Genomic DNA, 18,514 nt, shown 5'->3' with positions numbered 1-18,514 from the left:
GATGACAGAAGGCTGTCTCCGAGCCAGAGCCAGCCCTGGAACTGGGGTGGCCCCGAGGCGGCTGGTGTTTGCAGCATCTCTGCTGATCCGTCTCTCTTCTCCTGAGAACTGCGATCGATACCCTGTACCGCCTCTTCCCAAACCCTGGCTGGACCCTGACTCCATCCATCACTTGGCCTTCTTTTTCTAATGAATACTTTCTCTGCTGGAAGGGCTGCTTCTGAAGCCTCGGCATAGGGAGATTTCTCATCAGAGCTGTCATCTTCCTTGCTAAGGTCTGGAAAGTACCTTAATCATCCATTTATTTCATCTTCTCAGCTGATAACATTTCTTCCCACCCTCACACAATCAAGAGACAAAAGTCTGCCTCCTCCATTTCCCACCCAACCCCCCATCACATTAAAAAAGAAATACTAATCCTTTTTCCTCCTCAACGTCTCACACCTCACCCCCTACTCTTGACCCTTTAGCTAAGGGAAAAACAAGTTTGGGAGCAAGACCTTAGATTTTCTTCTTTTCATCCAGGGAAGGTATAAGTACTTCAAGAATAATCTCTGAGGGCAGGGAATCTCAACCTGAGACCCACAGATGATCCCTAGGGCATCCAGGAATCTGCTAAAAATTAAATGTTCAGTTGTACCCAAGTGTATTTTTCTAGGGGATGTAAATGTAGTGTGTGACTCTCTGAAGGGGGATAGAGGTACAAGTTTGTTCAACAAGAAGCTGATAGTTAAGAAAGCGAAGCATATGGCCCTTAACTCCTGACAGGAAGCGTGTTTGGGTCACAGATGGTAGGAGAGCAAATGGAAACAGCTTTGTGGAAGCCACTATCTCTCACCTTTTGAGTTTGCTCCAGAATTGCTAATGAGTCCCAGTTACTTTGGTCTAATTGGGTGCCACCAAAAGAGGAGATGTCACTAGACGAGAGCCTGCTAGAAATAACTGCTCTCCTCTCTGCACCCCAAGCAACAGAGTATGACTTTGTTGCTTGGGGTACAGAGTGGAAAGCACCTTGGTGAAAGTCCTGATATTTGACCAAGAACTTAAAGCAAGGGAGAGGAAGAAAAAATAAATCCCCAGAAGGACTCCAGTCTCAGATCCTTCATGGCAAGTACTTGCAGCACTGTTTATTCAAATGTATAATAACAAGCACGGGAAAACAACATGCAACATTCTCCCCCTACCCCTGATCTGCAATCCCAGAAGTAGGAGACTGATGGCTGTGAGAGTGATGGAAACTCATGTCCAGGAAAGGTCCTAGGTGGGCACCCTGGCGCTGGGTTAGAATCTAGTGGGACAAAGGGCAAGTGCCCTGCCCGTTAGCCTCCTACAGCAGCTGGAGAAACCAGACACCTTCTTCTACCTCAGGCCCCACTTTGCAAAGCAGCGATGCCAGCTCTGGTTGGAGAGAGCATGAGTCCGATGAGGCACTTGGCCCCACCCAGCCCTCCGGAGGTAATGAGGTGAAGTAGCCTTTCCTCTTAGGGTGGCCATGGAGAGTGAGGCCATAGCCTAAATCAAGGCTCTCCTGACAGAGAACAAGGGAGCCCCCTGAGAAGAAAGAGAACGAGCCTTCCTTGCTCTAAAGAGAGTTCTGGGCTGGGAGTCCTTGGCAGGAGTGAATATAATCTCCCCCCACCCCCCGCCCGCAACTGCTTTCCCTAGCTGAAGGCCCAGTTGCTAACTTCAGCCCCCAAATGAGAACACTACCCAGCACATTTCAAATAAATTATAAATACAGACACAGAATCCAAACAAAGATCCAGTAGAAGCTGCTCACAGACCCCCACAGAGGCCAGCTTGAAGAAAAATGAAGGTCGCCCCTTTGTTCTCGGTGTCTCTGGAGCTATAGGCAAAACTGTCCCCCCTTGTCCTTGAGTAACCTGGGGACAGCTCATGACGGAGAGAGTTTCCAACTTAGAAACCCTCTCACCCCATCTCCTTTCTTTCCTCCTCAGATCTCTTCCCCAAAATCTTAAACAAACAAAAACTAATTCTTTCACTGAGGGACTCGAGCCTTTGGGGATGTAAATCTTACCTTTTCCCCATCAGGAGAAAATGACTGGCCTGAAGTCAAAAGTCCTGACTCCTAGGTACCCCAGTAATGCACATGTTACTATGGATGGTGTTTAGAGAGGTGAGGAGGTTGAAGGGGGTTGACTCAGTCCTGAGGAGAGATTGGCACAGGGCACAGTCACCTTTGGGATGCTTGGTGGGCCAATTGGCACTGGACTGGAAAGTGGTTGGGTTCTTCCCTCTTCTTCCTTCCCTGGGAAGCCCTATGGCCAGGGCAGATTGAGCTGGGTGGAAAGCAAGTGATCCTTACCCAGTTAGCACTGATTCTCAGCCTTGGGGCCCAGAGACGGACTGAAGGAGGTATCAGGAAGAGGATATACACTAAAGACAAATATGGAACTGGGTCCCAAAGTGAAGAAGCACCAATAGCATCGGCCTGCCCTGGACTTGGGAGGGGATAGAGACGGAGAAATAAGGACACAGGGGAGAAATGGGAGGGCAAGGGGGAGTGGGAACATCCTGTTTTCAAGATGAGAAGGAGAAATATGAAAGAAGGACTAGAGAAGGAGCAGGGGGAAAACTGAGCAGGGAATAAGGAAAAAATGGGCCCATCCATCCTGGGGCTCTGGGGCAACTTAGCCTCATGATGGTCCTTTGGCCCTTTCTAAGCCCTTATCTGGCCCCACAGGAATAAAAGGAAGGGCTGGACAGACTTCAAAAAGGATCTCAAATGCCTCAGATGCACAAGGCTGGGGAAGGGAGATGGACAGAGAAGTAAGGGGATTAGGTGGCAGGTCCTAGACTCCACATTTTTGAGTCCCAAGTGTGAGACCAAGAAGGTGGACAGGGAAGAAGACAGGGCATTTCTAAAGCAGAGTTTAGAGTGTTGGTGGAAAGTGCCCCAGCCTGGTGGGTGGGAGGATTGAGGGGATAGAAGAAGTTGATTCTGCCGGCAAGTTTACTGGCTTTACTTTCTTGAATCTGCAACTCAGTTGAAATTTATCCTGCTCCCAGCTGAGTCCAGGCCTCATCAGGACCCTCTGAAGGGCTGTTTTCTAGGCTGGTGGACCTCTCTGGTTCACACGTGGTGGACTCTGTGGGCAGGCAGAGGCCAGAGAAGACAGTGGAAGGCACACTGAGTCGTGGACTGACTGGACATCAGACACAGGGACTAGATGGCAGCCACTGAGGAGGGGTCATCAAACCACTGTTGGGGCTTCCACACAAGGGACCAGAAGGGAAGGCTACTAGCTGATTTCCCTTCCCCCTAACATTGTTGAAGCTGGACAGGTTGACAGAAAGGTGGCTGCTAGGAACCAGTCTCAGGGCACTGGTTTCCTGCCCCCAACCCTCACCTGCAGCAGAAGCTGGTTCTCAGAGACTGTAAGGGTACAAGTAACACCCGAAGTAAGATGCCTGGGTCCAGGCACTGGACAAGAAGCACTGAGCTCCTGCCATTCATGGCTCCAGCAAGGAGGAGGATAGGAAGCCACTGGGAGGGCTGCCCAGGTTTCCAACAGCTGATGCCTGCCGATCGTCTCAAAGCTCAAAGACCAGAATGATGGGGGAGGGGAATTGGAGGAGGAGGAAGAGAAAGGTCCTGGAAGCCGGAGGTGGTTGAAGAGGTGCTGTCCAGTTCGGGAGTAGCCAGGTCGAGGGCTGCTTACTGTTTCTCCACTGCTCCCTGCTCAGCTGCGCTCTCCTGGCTGGGACCCTGGCCCTGGTCCTGGTCCTGGCCCTGGCCCTGGCCCTGTCCATGCCACGGGGTCTCCTTGAACACAAACCAACAGTTCCCGGCCCACAGGAAGAAGTTGATAAAGCCGAAGAGCTGCAAAGACATCAAGGGAATTTGTGAGAATAGTCAGGGGGTCACTGTGGGAACAGGGAGGGGGAGTTCCTATTGCAGTGGGGGTGGGGGGTTGTGCAGGGAAGAAGCACAGAGGGCCAAAAAGACTAAATTAAGACAGAGAGCTTGGTATAGAGGCAGGGCTCAGGCCCATCACCTGTTTAGGGAATCCCAGGTGAAAGTGTCTAATTCTGTCCACAGCATGCACCCAAGATGTAGCTTGGTCACTAGCAGAATCTGGCCCTTTAGAGGAGCATTGTGCAAAGCGTAGCAAGGAGCCAAGAGTCAGCCCTGTGGTGCCTCCCGCAGCACACGTGAGGCCCTGTTTGGAGCACCTTCTGCCAGGTAGGTGTGGCAGGAGCTGTCCAAGGTGCTCCTTCCCTATGATCAGGCACCCAGCCAGGGCTATATTCAAATAGTTATTCAAAATATTTTTAAAACCTCACAGCAGGAAGCACTTAGAGGGAAGTGTACTGATGTCTCAAATCTTTGAAATGCACTAAAAACAAGATGGATTGATGGATGAAGAAGTGAATAAATATGTGATAAAGCAAGTCTAGTAAAAAGTTAATGGCACAGTCTAGGTGGTGAGTGTGTGGGTGTTCACTGTAAAATTTTTTCAAATTTGTTGTATCTGTGAACATTTTTACAACAAAATTTGGGTGGGGGGAACCTTCAGCAGGGTTCCAGCAAGTTCCAGAAGTGTGTTCCTGGTCTGCCAGCCATTAAACATTTCAGCTGTGGGAACAAGTCATTTTCAGAGCAAGGCTGAGGTGGCTGGGATGACGGGCAGCATTTGAGAAGCTCAAGACCTCAGCTCTTTACCAATGGATAAGGACATATTTCAACATTCTAACAACTGGGATGGCCAAATCTATATGCATCCAGCTGATCCACCACTGCTCCAAAGCCCCTTTCCAGGCTGAGGGCTGAGTGACAATAAGCCCCTTCCCACTCATGCTGGGTCTCCTCCCAGCTTCAAGCTCAGCCACAGCCCCAGGCTCCCCTTTATGTGCTCACACACATTGTGTAGAACAGGCAGGAGGAGGGGAGACATCACAGAGAGTATGCCTAGAGGTGGGGACACGAGAAGGGAATTGGATGGAGGCAGAGTGCGGAAGGAGGAAAGAACAGAAGGCTAAGTGGCTCTCGGGTTCCCCTCATCCCAAAATGTCCTCTCAGGGTCAGCCAGGAGCGAGCAGCCAGCATGAAGCACAGTGAGGGCACCAGCTCCAGATGCAGGGGACACCAGCTCTTGGACACCCTCTCTTTCCTTTCAGGACCTGCTAGCTGGGACAGGCCTGGGCAGCAGGGCTGGTGCTGCTTCCCGCAGTGGCCACAGGTCTCACCACGGAGATGTTGGCCAGGCCCATGGAGGGCGTGGCCCCGGCACTGCACACTGCTTCCTCTCCATGGCACACGGACATGGCTGCTGTCAGGCTGGATGGTCGTGTGGCCCCCTTGACATCAGTCAGGCCCTTGCCCCAGGCAGCTGCAGCTACCAGCCAGAAGAAGGTGAAGGAGACAGTCACACAGAAGTCCTGGGAGGAGCAGAGGGATAGGAAATACACTCAGAAAGCCCTCATTATTCCCTTGCTTCTTTTCCTCTTGCCATGATGCTGGCAATCCCTGGGTACCAGGACAGCTGCCTCTTCCCATCCTACCCAACACCTAGAACCCAGGTGGTCCTGAGGTATCTGTTCACTGCCCCCAAAGGAGTCCTGCCACTCAGGCTGCCCCTGCTAATGCCCTCACATCTAAGATCTGGCTACAATGTACCAAGGCATCTGTTGGTCAGCCTCACCTCAAAACCCACTCATCCCAAGTGGAGCCTAAACTCCCCACTCTTCCCTCCCAGCTTTTCCTTTGATCACCATTGCTCAGCTACAAGTGGTAGACCGCAGGAGGCAAATGGGGTCCCTTAAGGCACCCCTTCCACCTTGCATGCCCTGGGATAGGAAGAGAGTAAAGAGGAATAATATTAATAATCACTAATGCTTATTGAGACTAACTATGTACTAAATACATACATTCTCATTTTTTCACATACACACACACAAAACTATGAGGCAGTTATTATTTTATCCCCATTTTATAGTTAAGGAAACTGTAATTTAGAGAGGTTATTTAACTTGTCCAAGATCACACAGCAAGTAAGGGACCATGCTGGGATCTGAACCCAGGCAGTCTTAACTCCAGAGCCTGCTTGTGTATGGTGCTATTGTGCCTCCTGTGAACAGGAACAAGCAACGGGAGGTTGATGGAGGCAGAGGTTCCACCATGGGGGTGGAAGCCGCTATGTTTGTCCTCTGCTCCAGTTCTGACCTCAGCCCCCTCACAAACATCTCAGTTTCTCCACCCCATTCCTTCTGGCCTGTGCTGACTCACCACCAGCGGGAAGCGTTTGTTCTCTGTGTAGAGGTTGTGGAAGCGCAGGTAGATAACTAGGGCAGCCATAGTATAGAAGAAGGAAAAGATGCCAAGGGTCACGAAGAACTCTGCGGGTGCAGAGAAGTCCCCCATGAGGTGCATGGTCTTGGAGCTGGACTCTTCATCACAGAGGGGCATCTCGTATTGGATCCGGTGCAACCTGCAGGTGGCAGGGGAGGCCATCCTGAGCTCAAGCAATCCTCTGTCTCCCTGGCCCAGAAGTAGTCCTGTGCTAGTTCTCAGCAGGGAACTCTTACAGAGCCAACAAAGGGGTCATGTAGGGAGGAAAGTTTCTGGAAGGAACCTTGCAGTCAAAATGAGAACTTCCCCAAAATTTCCAGTAAAACTCTACCTTCCTCTCAGCTGCCCCCCATCCCACTCATCTACCCTGCCCAGACATGGTGACCATGTATTCCCAAGTGTCTCCAGGGCCCTTTAGGTCACAACTGCAATGTATGTAGTTCTTCTATTTCTGGTAGCCAAACCACTAGGCAGATCAGCTTCACTCTGCCTCTGGAAAGTGCAGGCCCAGAGTGGCCAAGATAAGATTGGAATCACCCATTTTCGGGCTTTATTGGGCTTTCCAATGAGGCAGTGGACAAATTAAAGAGGAAAACACAGCCAATTATATATGAGACAGTTAATATAACTTGGGTGCTGATACTAGAAATTTCTGAAAAGGTGAGCCCCATTCCCATTCTCCTCTGGACATTTGAGCTCCCCCTACTTCCTTAGCTCCCAAATACCCAGAGAAGAGTTCACTTCTACCTCCCTGTCAAGGTGTGCCCACTTGTATCCTGGTGGTACTGGCTGAGGATCCCACATCAACTCTTTAGGATGTAAGTACTAATAAGCTTCCCTACTTTCAAGGCAGAGAGGAGGCTGCTGAGGGTCAGAGAGACCTGTCCACCTTGACAAGGTTCCTGTAAGCCTCCATCCCAAACTGCAGTGGCTCTTTCTGTATGAGCTGGTGTGACCTGCCATTTGTTGTCCATGGACTGGAACATTATTATAACAGTGATCAATCTGTGTTTCCCTTACGTTTTGCTCTGGTCAGTGTGTCTGAAATTGCTAAAGAGCAGAAAGGATCTAAGTCTTATCATTCTATTTGAATCTGGAGTGGCACACAACGAATGGTTTTTAGGTTTCTGGAGGAGGAAGAGACCAAGCAGGTCCTGCCAATCAAGTGAGAGACAATGTGCTGGGTTGGAACAAATTCTTGCTCACCTGAAGGGATAGCCGAATGCAACGATGATGGAGCTCACGTCCTTGGCTTCGTTGTTGCAGCGAACCATTGCTCCTGTCTCCCCACTGTAGGAGCCACAGGACCCGAAGGCAAAAATAGCAAAGAGCTGAGAGAGAGAGTGAAACCTCTTTGAGAGTCAGAAGGCCTCAACTGGCCAAAGTCAACAACTAACCGCGACTCCCCACAGATGCCGACATTAAGTGCGGGAGTGGGGGACAGTGAGGATACCCTTTAATCAAGTACTGCCTAGGCAGAAACCCATGGCTTCCATTTGTCTTCCAGCCTCAGGCTGCTGGACCAAATAGCCAAATGAATAATGTTGACTGAATGGTGTCTGTGAGGGAGATGAAGAGGCAGGAAATGGACAGTTGCCAGATCTCTCCATTGGGCATGACTTGGGGACCATAGGTAGCCTCCTTAAGATGACTAACACAAAACCTCTGCAATTCAGGCTTTAGGAAACTTCTAGCTTACAGATAGACTTGAATTTCCTTCCCAAGGGAGAGACACACTCAGAAAGACTCCCCTGCATCAACCTAGATCAGACATGCCTAGAATGCTTTTCATTTCTCCTTTGAACTAGTCATCTAATCTTGTTTCCTAGTTGCTAACTTCCAGTGGCTTCCTGCCTTGGTGGAGGTATAGCTGGAGGGGCCGGCTTCTACCAAGCCACCCCAGATGGGCCATACTGCTGTCCCATAGTACTGACAGCCTAATTCCTCTTCCCCAAAAGGCACATGGCCTTCTAGCAATAGCGCTGGCTGGGCCAATGTGACAATCTTGGCTCAAGCCCAGAGAAAAGTACCCTCCACTTGCCTTATCAGTCTTCACCGTTTCCCCACTGGTGTTTCCCTTTGTCATCTGTTGATGCTGCTATTTCTCAGTGTTAAGATCCAGAGGTGCCTCAGGTCACTTGAATGGTTTTCTTCTCTACCTTTCCTCACATTTTACTACACCTTCTCTCTCGAGGGAAATAAAATTTCCTCGTCCTATGATTTTCCAATTTCTTTCTGGGAAACACACTTTGGTTAGAAAAGGAGGTGAGAAGCCAGGTGCGGTGGCTTACACCTGTAATCCCAGCACTATGGGAGGCTGAGGCGGGTGAATCATTTGAGGTCAGGAGTTTGAGACCAGCCTGGCCAACATGGTGAAACCCCGTATCTACTATAAATACAAAAATCAGCCTGGCGGTAGAGTGTCGCATGCCTGTAATCCCAGCTACTTGGGCAGCTGAGGCAGGAGAATCACTTGAACCCGGGAGGTGGAGATCGGGGCAAGCCGAGATCGTGCCACTGCACTCCAGCCTGGGCGATTGAGTGAGACCTTCTTCCCCCTGCCCCCCACTCCAAAAAAAAGAAAAGAAAAGAAAAGGAGGCAAGAAATTGAAATGTCTTGTCCTCCACATCATCTGCTCAGACTAGGTTTCCTGTGCACTTACCTTTGACTTGTACCCAATATCACGTTCTTGTTAAGCAATGAGCTTATTCTCTTAATTGTTCACTTTCTATATGTTTCTTTGAGACTCAGTGTCTTGGACATTAAACACTTGGAAGACAGCTGATCGATATGTCAGCCCAGCATCCAGAGTCTAGAATAGAAGCTATATGCATTTTATTTTGCTAATGCTTGTTAGCATTATGGAGTGAAAGAAGAACTGAACTAGGAGTATGGAAACCTAGGTTCCAGACCTGGTCCTGTCACTAATTAGCCAGGTGAGCTCTGATAAGTCACTCTGCTCTCTGAGTCTGTTTCCTCATCTTTTTTTTTTTTTTTTAGACAGTCTTGCTCCGTTGCCCAGGCTGGAGTGCAGTGGCGCGATCTCGGCTCACTGCAAGCTCTACCTCCTGGGTTCACGCCATTCTCCTGCCTCAGCCTCCCAAGTAGCTGGGACTACAGGCGCCTGCCACCACGCCCAGCTAATTTTTTGTATTTTTTTAGTAGGGATGGAGTTTCACTATGTTAGCCAGGATGGTCTCGATCTCCTGACCTCATGATCCACCTGCCTCGGCTTCCCAAAGTGCTGTGATTACAGGCGTGAGCCATTGTGCCCGACCTGTTTCCTCATCTTAAATGGAGGGGTTTGGAGTAGATAATCTAGAGGCCCTTTCCAGTCCCAGAACTCTCTCTCTCTGAGAGTAACGTTGTCAGTGTACTCTTGGCTGGGCTTGCCAACAGCTGTGCTCTGCCCCTGGGAGGTGTCCAGTACCACTGCCCCCGGCTTGCAGTGCCTGGCCTTGCAGATCTCCATGCTGGAGCCATTGACCTCTCTCCAAAGGTCATAATGGGCACCTCTCTGTTTCCAGGAAGTTTATTCCAGACAAATGAGAATTGTCTCCATGTTAAAGATATCTGGGAAAGAAGACAGTAAAACCTCCCTCCAATGCCTAAATAACCTCTCCTGAATTAAATGATGGAGACTGCAGTAGGGCCCTGTCTGCCCACCTTCTTCACAGAGGTAGAGAAGAGTCGCTCAAAGCCTCTGCATCATTACCCTTTACTTACTCAAAGTGGCCTCACCATTGTAATAGTGGAACTTCTCTAGCTCTTCCTCGTAGGAATTATCTAACCTTTTGTCAGTTCTGTGGGCATCTGATTCCTCTTAGAAGTTTCTTTATACCTCTTAGCTTCTGGTGCCCAGTACTGGACATGATTAGGATGTCACATTCTAGGAAGGGCAGCACAGTTGGAAATATTTTTACCTATTGGCAGTTAGTCAGTGAATGGCTCCTTATAAGTTCCTTAAGAAAGCAGGGGCCGGGCCTGGTGGCTCACAGCTGTAGTCCCAGCAGTTTGGGAGGCCAAGCAGGAGAATGGCTTGAGCCCAGGAATTTGAGACCAGCAACGTATAGGCAACATAGCAAGACCCTGGCCTACAGAAACTACAAACAAAAAATTAGCCAGGCATGGTGGTGCCTGCTAATAGTCCCAGCTACTCAGGAGACTGATGTGGAGGAATCACTTGAGCCCAAGAGTTCAAGGCTGCAGTGAGCTATGATCATGCCACTGCACTCCAGGCTGGGCAACAGAACAAGATCCCATTTCAAAAAAAAAAAAAATCGTAAAGAGAAAGTAGGTACTCAAAACTTGGGGGCAGTGAATGGTCAGTTATGGAGACTTCTCTTCACCAGCACTCTCCTGAAAGGCACTCCTGAGCATCTACAGAAAGATAAAATTTAAGAGCATGTACTATGCCTAGCATGTACAGTGTCTACTATGCATGGTTCTAGGCACTATTATCTAGTAGTGAACAAAAAAGAAAAAAGGCCAAGCATGGTGGTTCATGCCTGTAATCCCAGCACTCTGGGAGGCTGAGGTGGGAGGATCACTTGAGCCCAGGAGTTTGAGATTAGCCAACTTTTTATTTAGCCAAAAAAAATTAGCCAGGTGTGGTGGTGCACATCTGTGGTCCCAGCTACTCTGGAGGCTGATGTGGGAAGATCTCTTGAGCCCAGGAGGTCAAAGCTACATGATCGCACCACTGGACACCAGACTGTGTGACAGAGCGAGACCCTATCTCAAAAAAAGAAAAAGAAAATCAAAATCTCTGCCCTCATGGACTCACACTTTAGAGCTGCACTATCCAGAACAGTAGCCACTAGCCAAGCTTGATTATTTAAGTTAATCAAAATTAAATTAAATTAAAAATTCAAGCCAGGTGCAGTGTCTCATACCTGTAATCCCAACACTTTGGGAAGCAAGGTGGGAGGATCACTTGAGGCCAGGAGTTCAAGACCAGCCTGGGTATCATAGCAAGACCCCATCTCTACCAAAAAAAAAAAAGTTGGGCATGGTGGTACATGCCTGTGGTCCCAGCTGCTGAAGTGTGTGGATCATTTGAGCCCAGGGGTTCAAGACTGCAATGAGCTATGATCATGCCACTGCACTACAGCCTGGGTGACAGAGTGAGACTGGATCCAACAACAACAAAAAAATTCAGGCCAGGTGTGGGGGCTCATGCCTGTAATCTCAGCACTTTAGGAGGCCAAGGCAGGTGAATCACTTGAGGTCAGGAGTTCGAGACCAGCCTGGCCAACATGGCAAAATGCCGTCTCTACTAAAATACAAAAAAAAAAAAAAAAAAAATTCAGTTCAGTCACACTAGGCACATTTCAAGTGCTAATAGCCTCATGTGGCTAGCAGGTACTGTCTCAGAGAGCACAGATTCTAAAAGTTTTCCATTATTACCAAAAGTTCTGCTGTGTCTAAATGACGGTCCCGAGGTTCTGACAATCCTGAATCCTGCTTTCAGATTCTTCAGAGGGCAAAATACACCCACAATAACTTCAGTATTTATTGTATTCTGATTCTTTTCAAGTCAGGGATCTTACATGATAATTTTTTATTTACCAAAATATATGTTTAAATCTGAACACTGTACAGTCGGATGGTATCAGAGCAAAATGAGAACATCTGAGGGGAATCACAGGTTCACAGAGCAGCAGAACAAAAGGGACCTCAAAGATGCTCATGCCCAATCATCTTATTTCACAGAGGTGAAGCCCCAAAAGATTAAGTCACCTTCCCAAAGTCACATTTAGTTGATGTGAAAGCCAGGCTTAGAATTCACATCTCCTGATTCCCTGCCCAGTGCTCTTTCCATTTCATTTGCTCATTAACTCAACACTGATTGAGCATCTACCTTGTGCCAGGTGCTGAAGATGTGAAGACGAATAAGACCTAGATCCTGCTCTTGAGAATTCACATCAAGAAAGGAGTGTCATATTAAAACAAACAAACAAAAATAATAAAAACAAACACTGCATCCCAGAGTTGTTAAGGCTAAAGAAGAGAGCTCTACCATGTGTGTTGAGGATTACAAGGAGGGAAAAAGTAGCTCTGTGCCTTGGGGTGCAGAAGCTCAGAAAGACACCTTCTCCCAACCGCCTCCATGTCTCCTAATCCTCCATCTTTCCACTTCTGGTTTGCTTTCTTCCCTAACTGTGCCAAGTGACTGAGACACAGAGAAGAGAGGGAAAGAACTGAAACCACCCCTGTCACCAAGCACAAGGCCCTGAGATGAGCAAACTGGTTATAAGGAGCAGCCAAGGGGAAGTAGAGGCCCTGAGACAAGGGGGAATTCTAGCATTCTGGTGCCAACCAGCCTTTCTCCTCTTGTACCTCCATTGCTGGGACAGCGCTGGTCATTTTCTGCCCTCCGCCTCCTCCTTCTGCATCTCTTTTGCCACGATGTCAGAATAACCTTTCCAGTTTAAGGATGAGGCTCCCCTTTGGTACTGACATGCTCACTGGTGATAATCCTGTGACAGTCCTGAGGACACTAACATCACCAGTTAGCTCACAGCACAAGGAAGACAAATTCTCTCCTCAGGTCCTACTCCCACACTTATCTCATTGTTTTTTGTTTTGTTTTGTTTAGGTGAGGTGGCTCATGTCTGTAATCTCAGCACTTTTGGAGGCCGAGGTGGGAATATCACCTGAGCCCAGGAACTCAAAGCCAGGTGGGGCAGCGTAGTGAGACCCGATTTTTACAAAAATGTTTTACAACTTAGCTGGGCATGGTGGCATGTGCCTTTGGTCCCAGATACTTGAGAGGCTGAGGTGGGAGGATTGCCTGAGCTTGGAAAGTTGAGACTGCAGTGAGATGTGTTCTTACCACTGCACTCCAGCCTCGGTGACAGAGCCAGTCTCTATCTTAGTCTCTATCTTAGAGCCTGTCTAAAAAAAAAAAAAAAAAAAAAAAAAGATTTGGTATTTACTTACTCTAGGTTCCAGAGCTAGAAAGCAAGAAAGCAGAGGAGACTCAATTTAAACCAAAGCGTATCTGACCTCAAAAATCTGTCTCATTCTGTTTCTTTTCTTTTCTTTTTCTTTCTTTCCTTTTCTTTCTTTCTTTCTTTCTGTTTCTTTCTTTCTTTCTTTTTTTTTTTTGAGACAAGGTCTAGTTCTGTCATCCAGGCTGGCATGCACAGCTCACTGCAGCCTCTACCTCCTGGGCTCAATGATCCTCCAGCCTCAGCCTCCCAAGGAGCTGGGACCACAAACATGTGTCATCACACTCAGCTGATTTTATTTTTTTGTAGAAATGAGATCTCCCCTTATTGCCCAGGCTTGTGTCAAACTCCTGGGCTCAAGCAATCGTCCCACCTCAACCTCCCTAAGTATGTCTTTTTCTTTAAAAGAAAAAAAAAAATAAGATACTTATTTCCTTTTCTTTTTTATCTTGAACTCCCATGATTTGATGACCTTTTCTTTTTTTAAAAAAATGAGTTCTCCAATAATTGGTCTATGTCCAGGTTATTTTTGCTAGCTTAGTATAGACTTAGTGAGACTCCAGAATTGGAATTGAGGTGAGATTAATCGATTTCTCAATTGAAAAAAAACACTCTAAGATAAGCTCCTAACAAATAAAAGAATAACATTACTTTCTTTTCACAAAGATTCCAGTAAAATCTCTGTTTTTTGGTAATAATGACACCAAAATTCTCAATTACCATTACAATAACTGCAAGCTTTGTGTTTTCTTTTTTCCTTCTCCACTCAGGAGCATTTGATCCCTCCAAACAGGAAATAAGTGAAAAACTCAAATGACATTTCCACTGTCATTTCTGGTGCTGGTGCCTGTGTACTTTTTATGTTACCTCATCTGCAGAGCTTCAAAGCAAGTGAAACTGGCGCCCTGAATTCAGGCTACCTGGGATGGCAATAAAAGCAAAGCACGTTTCTTTGTGATGCTACCCTGTGAATGAAGTCGGAATTCAGAGTCTAGCTCAGGGCCCAGGCTTTAGCATTCTGAGAGAAAAGGGTCTCTGTTTTGCACAACTCCCTTTCTAAGTACTTGAAGATCATAAAAGTCTATCAGATCTTAATTCCTAGGGCGTTAATGCTGACCTCAAGACTGGATCGTTTCCCTAGGCTTTGCTTTGTACAGCCTTTACAGAAATGTTGTGGGTATTTGGGGTGCTGGGTGAAGGGAAGGATGGCAGGATTGAAGAAGGAAACTTTTCAGAATCCCTCCAAGGGAAAGGAGTCCATGGTCTCCCTCATTGTCTCCCTTATCCTTTGACAGTCTGTCTCAAATTCTGTTGGATCCATTTGCCTAATTGAATGGTAAAATTGTTCTCTTACATTTCAGGTTCCACTCCTCTGGATTGCTTAGAATGGTTCTTCCAGTTCTGGATGCCAATCTCTCAGCGCCTTAATACCATTCTTAAATGGCTCCCTCTGGCACTTGAGTGGTGGATCAGAACAGGGAAGGGGCCAAAGGCAAAAGAGCTCAATCAGCAATTGGTCCAACCACTCTTGCGGCAGTAAGAAAGGTGGAAAGTCCCCACCAGGTCCCAGAGTTTGCACTTGGGAGCTCCCAGGCTGGCCTGATAATCCCAAGTGCACTCTTGCCCCTGGGTTCCAGATTTGATTATTCTCATGCAAACCATGATTTAAGAATTGGTGTCACAGTGCTAATTCTTGTCTCCAAAGCCCTGTAGAACTCAATCCTTCTCAGTATTAATGGTAACTTATTCCCTAGCTGAATTCTGTACTGAGAGCACATTAATTAAGTTATTCACACACCATTTGGTATGTGGATTGTCTAACTTAAAATCTCTTCTGCAATAGTGCACTAAATGCCCCCTACAAGTCTTTATGATTTGAGAAAGTGACTGCACCTGTCCACATTCCTAATTTATACCCAGGAGGCCTTGGGCACTGGCCTAGTGAAGCAAGACAGTATTTCCACTAGACTATAACAGGGGAAACTGAGGACCTGAGCAAGTGACTTTTTCAAGGTCACAGAGTAAGTCTAACATAGGGCCATATTCTAGCACACCAACCTATTTAGAGCATAAGGAGACCCTAGGAAGGTTCTGATCAACATCTGACTAGTGTTGGAAATTGAAGTCCAGAGAAATGAATTGCCCAAGGTGACATAGCTGGAAAAGGCCGGTCTAGGTCTGGATCCCAGGGCCCCAGCTTCTCAGATCAGTGTTCCATCTTATTCTACATGCCACATTTTAGCCATGCTGTGATTTTTAATTGTCTCATTTTTTTCTTTTGTTTAATCATAGAGCCATAAGCTCCGTTCATTCATTCATCCACTCCCTCACTTATTTACAGGAACTCAGATTACTCCAGCGAATTCAACAGGGAACGGCGAGCCGAGAGCCTGTCCCTTGAGCCCAGTACCTGCAGGATCACCCAGTCCCTGGTGGTTTTGGGGGCAGGATGGTTTCCATCGCCTGCTTCCTTCCCTCCTTTGCCCTCCACGGCTTCCCTCTTGGTGAAGAGCGGACCTCGTCCCCCTCGTCCTTCTCCCTCCTCCCGTCACCAAGGAGTGGTATGTGCAGGATCAGAGTTCTGGAAAGGTTACACCCGGGTCCTCTCGCCCGGGTGAAATGTGAGCGCCCTGGGCAAAGGCTCCTTGCACATAGAAGGACCGAATCCGGGACTCCGCATGCCTCGCTCTTCACCCTCCTGCCACCAAGTCCGGAGAAGCAGCCCCAGCCCGCCCCTCCCCCGCCCACCTGTCGCCGCCCCCCACCCTTCCGCCGTGGCCGGGCCGCAGCACCTCCCCAGCCCCCACCCTGGCTCCATTGCTTCGGGTCAGCGTCACAGCCCAGGCTCCCGAAATAGCCCGGGGCCGGGGCAGCGACTCACCCACTGGAGAACTTTGATGAAGCCCAGCGGCTCCTCCAGCCGCCGCCAGCGCAGCCCCACGAGCAGGCGGTCCACCTGCGGAGACAGCCGGCCGGGGGATCAGGGCTGTGGGGAGCCCTGGGAAGGCGCTGGTCCCCTTACCCCACTCACACGCCGTCCAGGGGTGGGATAAGGGTCCAGCCCGACATCTAGGTGGAGAGGGGCGGGTGAGAGAGTCCGAGGCGCGCAGGGACTACCTGCTGGCGCGGCGACTTGTCCGCCGTGCGGCCGGCGCTCTCGGTCGAGGACATGCTGGCGCTGCGGGCGCAGGGCGCGGCGTGGGGGCTTGGCTCCCTGGCCGGGAGGCGGTGGACACTGCGGGGGAGCGGGGAGCTGCGGGTCGGGGGCAGAGCAGGCGAGCGGGGCCGGAGCGCGAGCGGCCGTCGGTGGGCCGGAGTCCAGGCTGACTGGCTGGCTGGGTCGCAGGGGCGCTGCTGTTCGTGCTCTCCGAGGCTGCGGCCGCCGCGGTGCCCCGCCGGCAGCAGAAAGCCCCCGAGTCCGATTCAAACTTCTGTCAAACTCGCAGCGAACTTGGCCGCCGAGTCACGTGGCGTGCGCTCCCGAACCCTCCTCCCGCCCCCTCTGCTCCCTTTCTCCGCTTGCCGGGCACCTTAAAGGGACCTGCGGCCTCCGTGGTTAGTTCTGCGGCGGGGGGGCTCCGGGTCCTTGCCGAAGCCTCCGGGACCCGTCCCCACCGAGACACCGCGGCCGTCGGAAAACCTAGCCAGGCGCGCCTGAACGCACGGGCTCCAGGTTTATCCTTCCCTATTTTCCTGGATTGCGCCGGATTTTCTCCTCTTCCATACCAGAATACCCAGAATGTAAAAGACTCTCATGAGGCACGATCAGGGCTGTGAAACAAGGTTCTAAGTCTCACGGTTAACATACCGTCAGTACCGACAAAAGGGCGATAGAATGTAAGCTGCTGATTTTTAATCCTGTCCAGCTAGGTATCGTTTTGATTTTTTTTTTTTAATCAACAAAAGACATTTGTATGTTAGCGATTTAAAAATTACTGGCCGGGCGCGGTGGCTCATGCCTGTAATCCCAGCCCTTTGGGAGGCCGAGGCCGGAAGATCACGAGGTCAGGAGTTCCAGACCAGTCTGGCCAACATAGTGAAACCTCGTCTCTACTAAAAATACAAAAAATTAGCCGGGTGTGGTGGTGTGCGCCTGTGATCCCAGCTACTCAGGAGGCTGAGGCAGGAAAATAGCTTGAATCCGGGAGGTGGAGGTTGCAGTGAGCTGAGATCGCGCCACTACATTCCAGACCTGGCAACAGTCTGAGACTCTGTCTCAAAAAAAAAAAAAAGTTATTAACCTTATCAAGTATAAACAATCTCCTTTAAAATGGTCATTACCATTTAAATGAGAGTGAAAAAAGGCCTTTGAGGAATGGGGTGCAAAGAACATATTGAAAGGTACTGAAAAGTTGACGTCTGGCCGGTCGCGGTGGTTCAAGCTTGTAATCCCAGCACTTTGGGAGGCGGAGGCGGGTGTATCAAAAGAAGCCAGGAGTTCGAGACCAACCTGGCCAACATGGTCAAACCCTGTCTCTACTAAAAATACAAAAATTAGCCGGGGCCGTGGTGGCACGCGCCTGTACTTGTAGCTATTCGGGAGGGTGAGGCACGAGAATTACTTGAACCCGGGAGGCGGAGGTTGCAATGAGCCGAGATTGCGCCATTGCAATCCAGCCTGGGCAACAGAGCAAAACTGTGTCAAAAAACAAAAGAAAAAAAGAAAAATGAGAAAAGACAGACAGAAGGAGAGAGAGAAGAAAGAAAGAGCAAGAAAGAAAAAGAACAGGAAGGGAAGGGAAGGGAAGGGGAGAGGAGGGGTTGACGTTGTTGCATTTTGATGACTGTAAATCGGTCTCTAACTTTCGAAAAGCATTCGTGAGCAGTCGAGAATATTCTACACTCGGTTTACTAGAGCATAAATATAAGTAGTAAAAGGTTAAGTGATTTGTCCAAGGACAAATTCCTCTGCATTGGCTTGTAAATACGTATCCATCTCACCCAAGTCATTCTTGCGGGTCCCCCCCACTGCTCCACCCCGCATGTCAGAATGAATGCTTTTTGAACAAACATTTGGCTGTTATGCATACAAGTTGTTTCCCCGTTGAGTAAGTGCCTTCCCAAAGCCTTGGGATTTAGAGAGAGAAGAGATGAGGAAGTCAGCTCGGGCTGGATCAGGCCACATGGACTTGAGGGAAACTTCTCCAGTGGATTTCCATGCAAATCTAGACTAAGCAAGGAACAGCTTAGCCCGGTCCCTCCGCCTTTTAAATTGTTCTGCCATCTTGGGTTCCTGTTCTATGG

At 49.0% G+C, this 18,514-nt stretch overlaps 2 protein-coding genes across 2 annotated transcripts in view; one reads left to right on the top strand and one right to left on the bottom strand.

Moving 5' to 3' along the window:
• The window catches only part of PSMA5 (proteasome 20S subunit alpha 5), a 509,972-nt gene that overhangs the window by 427,362 nt on the left and 64,096 nt on the right, over window positions 1–18,514 (top strand). The gene's annotated exons all lie outside the window — the stretch shown is intronic.
• Window positions 1,094–16,744, bottom strand: SYPL2 (synaptophysin like 2). Its single transcript, XM_050746643.1, has 6 exons — window positions 16,388–16,744; window positions 16,152–16,226; window positions 7,520–7,644; window positions 6,251–6,452; window positions 5,212–5,403; window positions 1,094–3,844 (listed from the first exon to the last, which is right to left on the bottom strand). Exons 1-6 carry the CDS (start codon window positions 16,439–16,441, stop codon window positions 3,680–3,682), a joined length of 813 nt encoding a protein of 270 aa, XP_050602600.1. The 5' UTR covers window positions 16,442–16,744; the 3' UTR covers window positions 1,094–3,679.

This window comes from Macaca thibetana, chromosome 1 (genome assembly GCF_024542745.1).
Source record: "Macaca thibetana thibetana isolate TM-01 chromosome 1, ASM2454274v1, whole genome shotgun sequence".
In the NCBI taxonomy this organism is placed as follows: Eukaryota; Metazoa; Chordata; class Mammalia; order Primates; family Cercopithecidae; genus Macaca; species Macaca thibetana.
This window is presented reverse-complemented; position numbering and strand designations above follow the sequence as displayed.

Coding starts and splice junctions, on each gene's coding strand:
- SYPL2 (XM_050746643.1), bottom strand. CDS start 16,441: ATGTCCTCGACCGAGAGCGCCGGCCGCACGGCGGACAAGTCGCCGCGC. Junction 7,645..16,151: donor TCATCAAAGTTCTCCAGTGG/GTGAGTCGCTGC, acceptor TCTCTCTCTCAG/CTCTTTGCTATTTTTGCCTT. Junction 5,404..6,250: donor ACAAACGCTTCCCGCTGGTG/GTGAGTCAGCAC, acceptor TGCTCCTCCCAG/GACTTCTGTGTGACTGTCTC.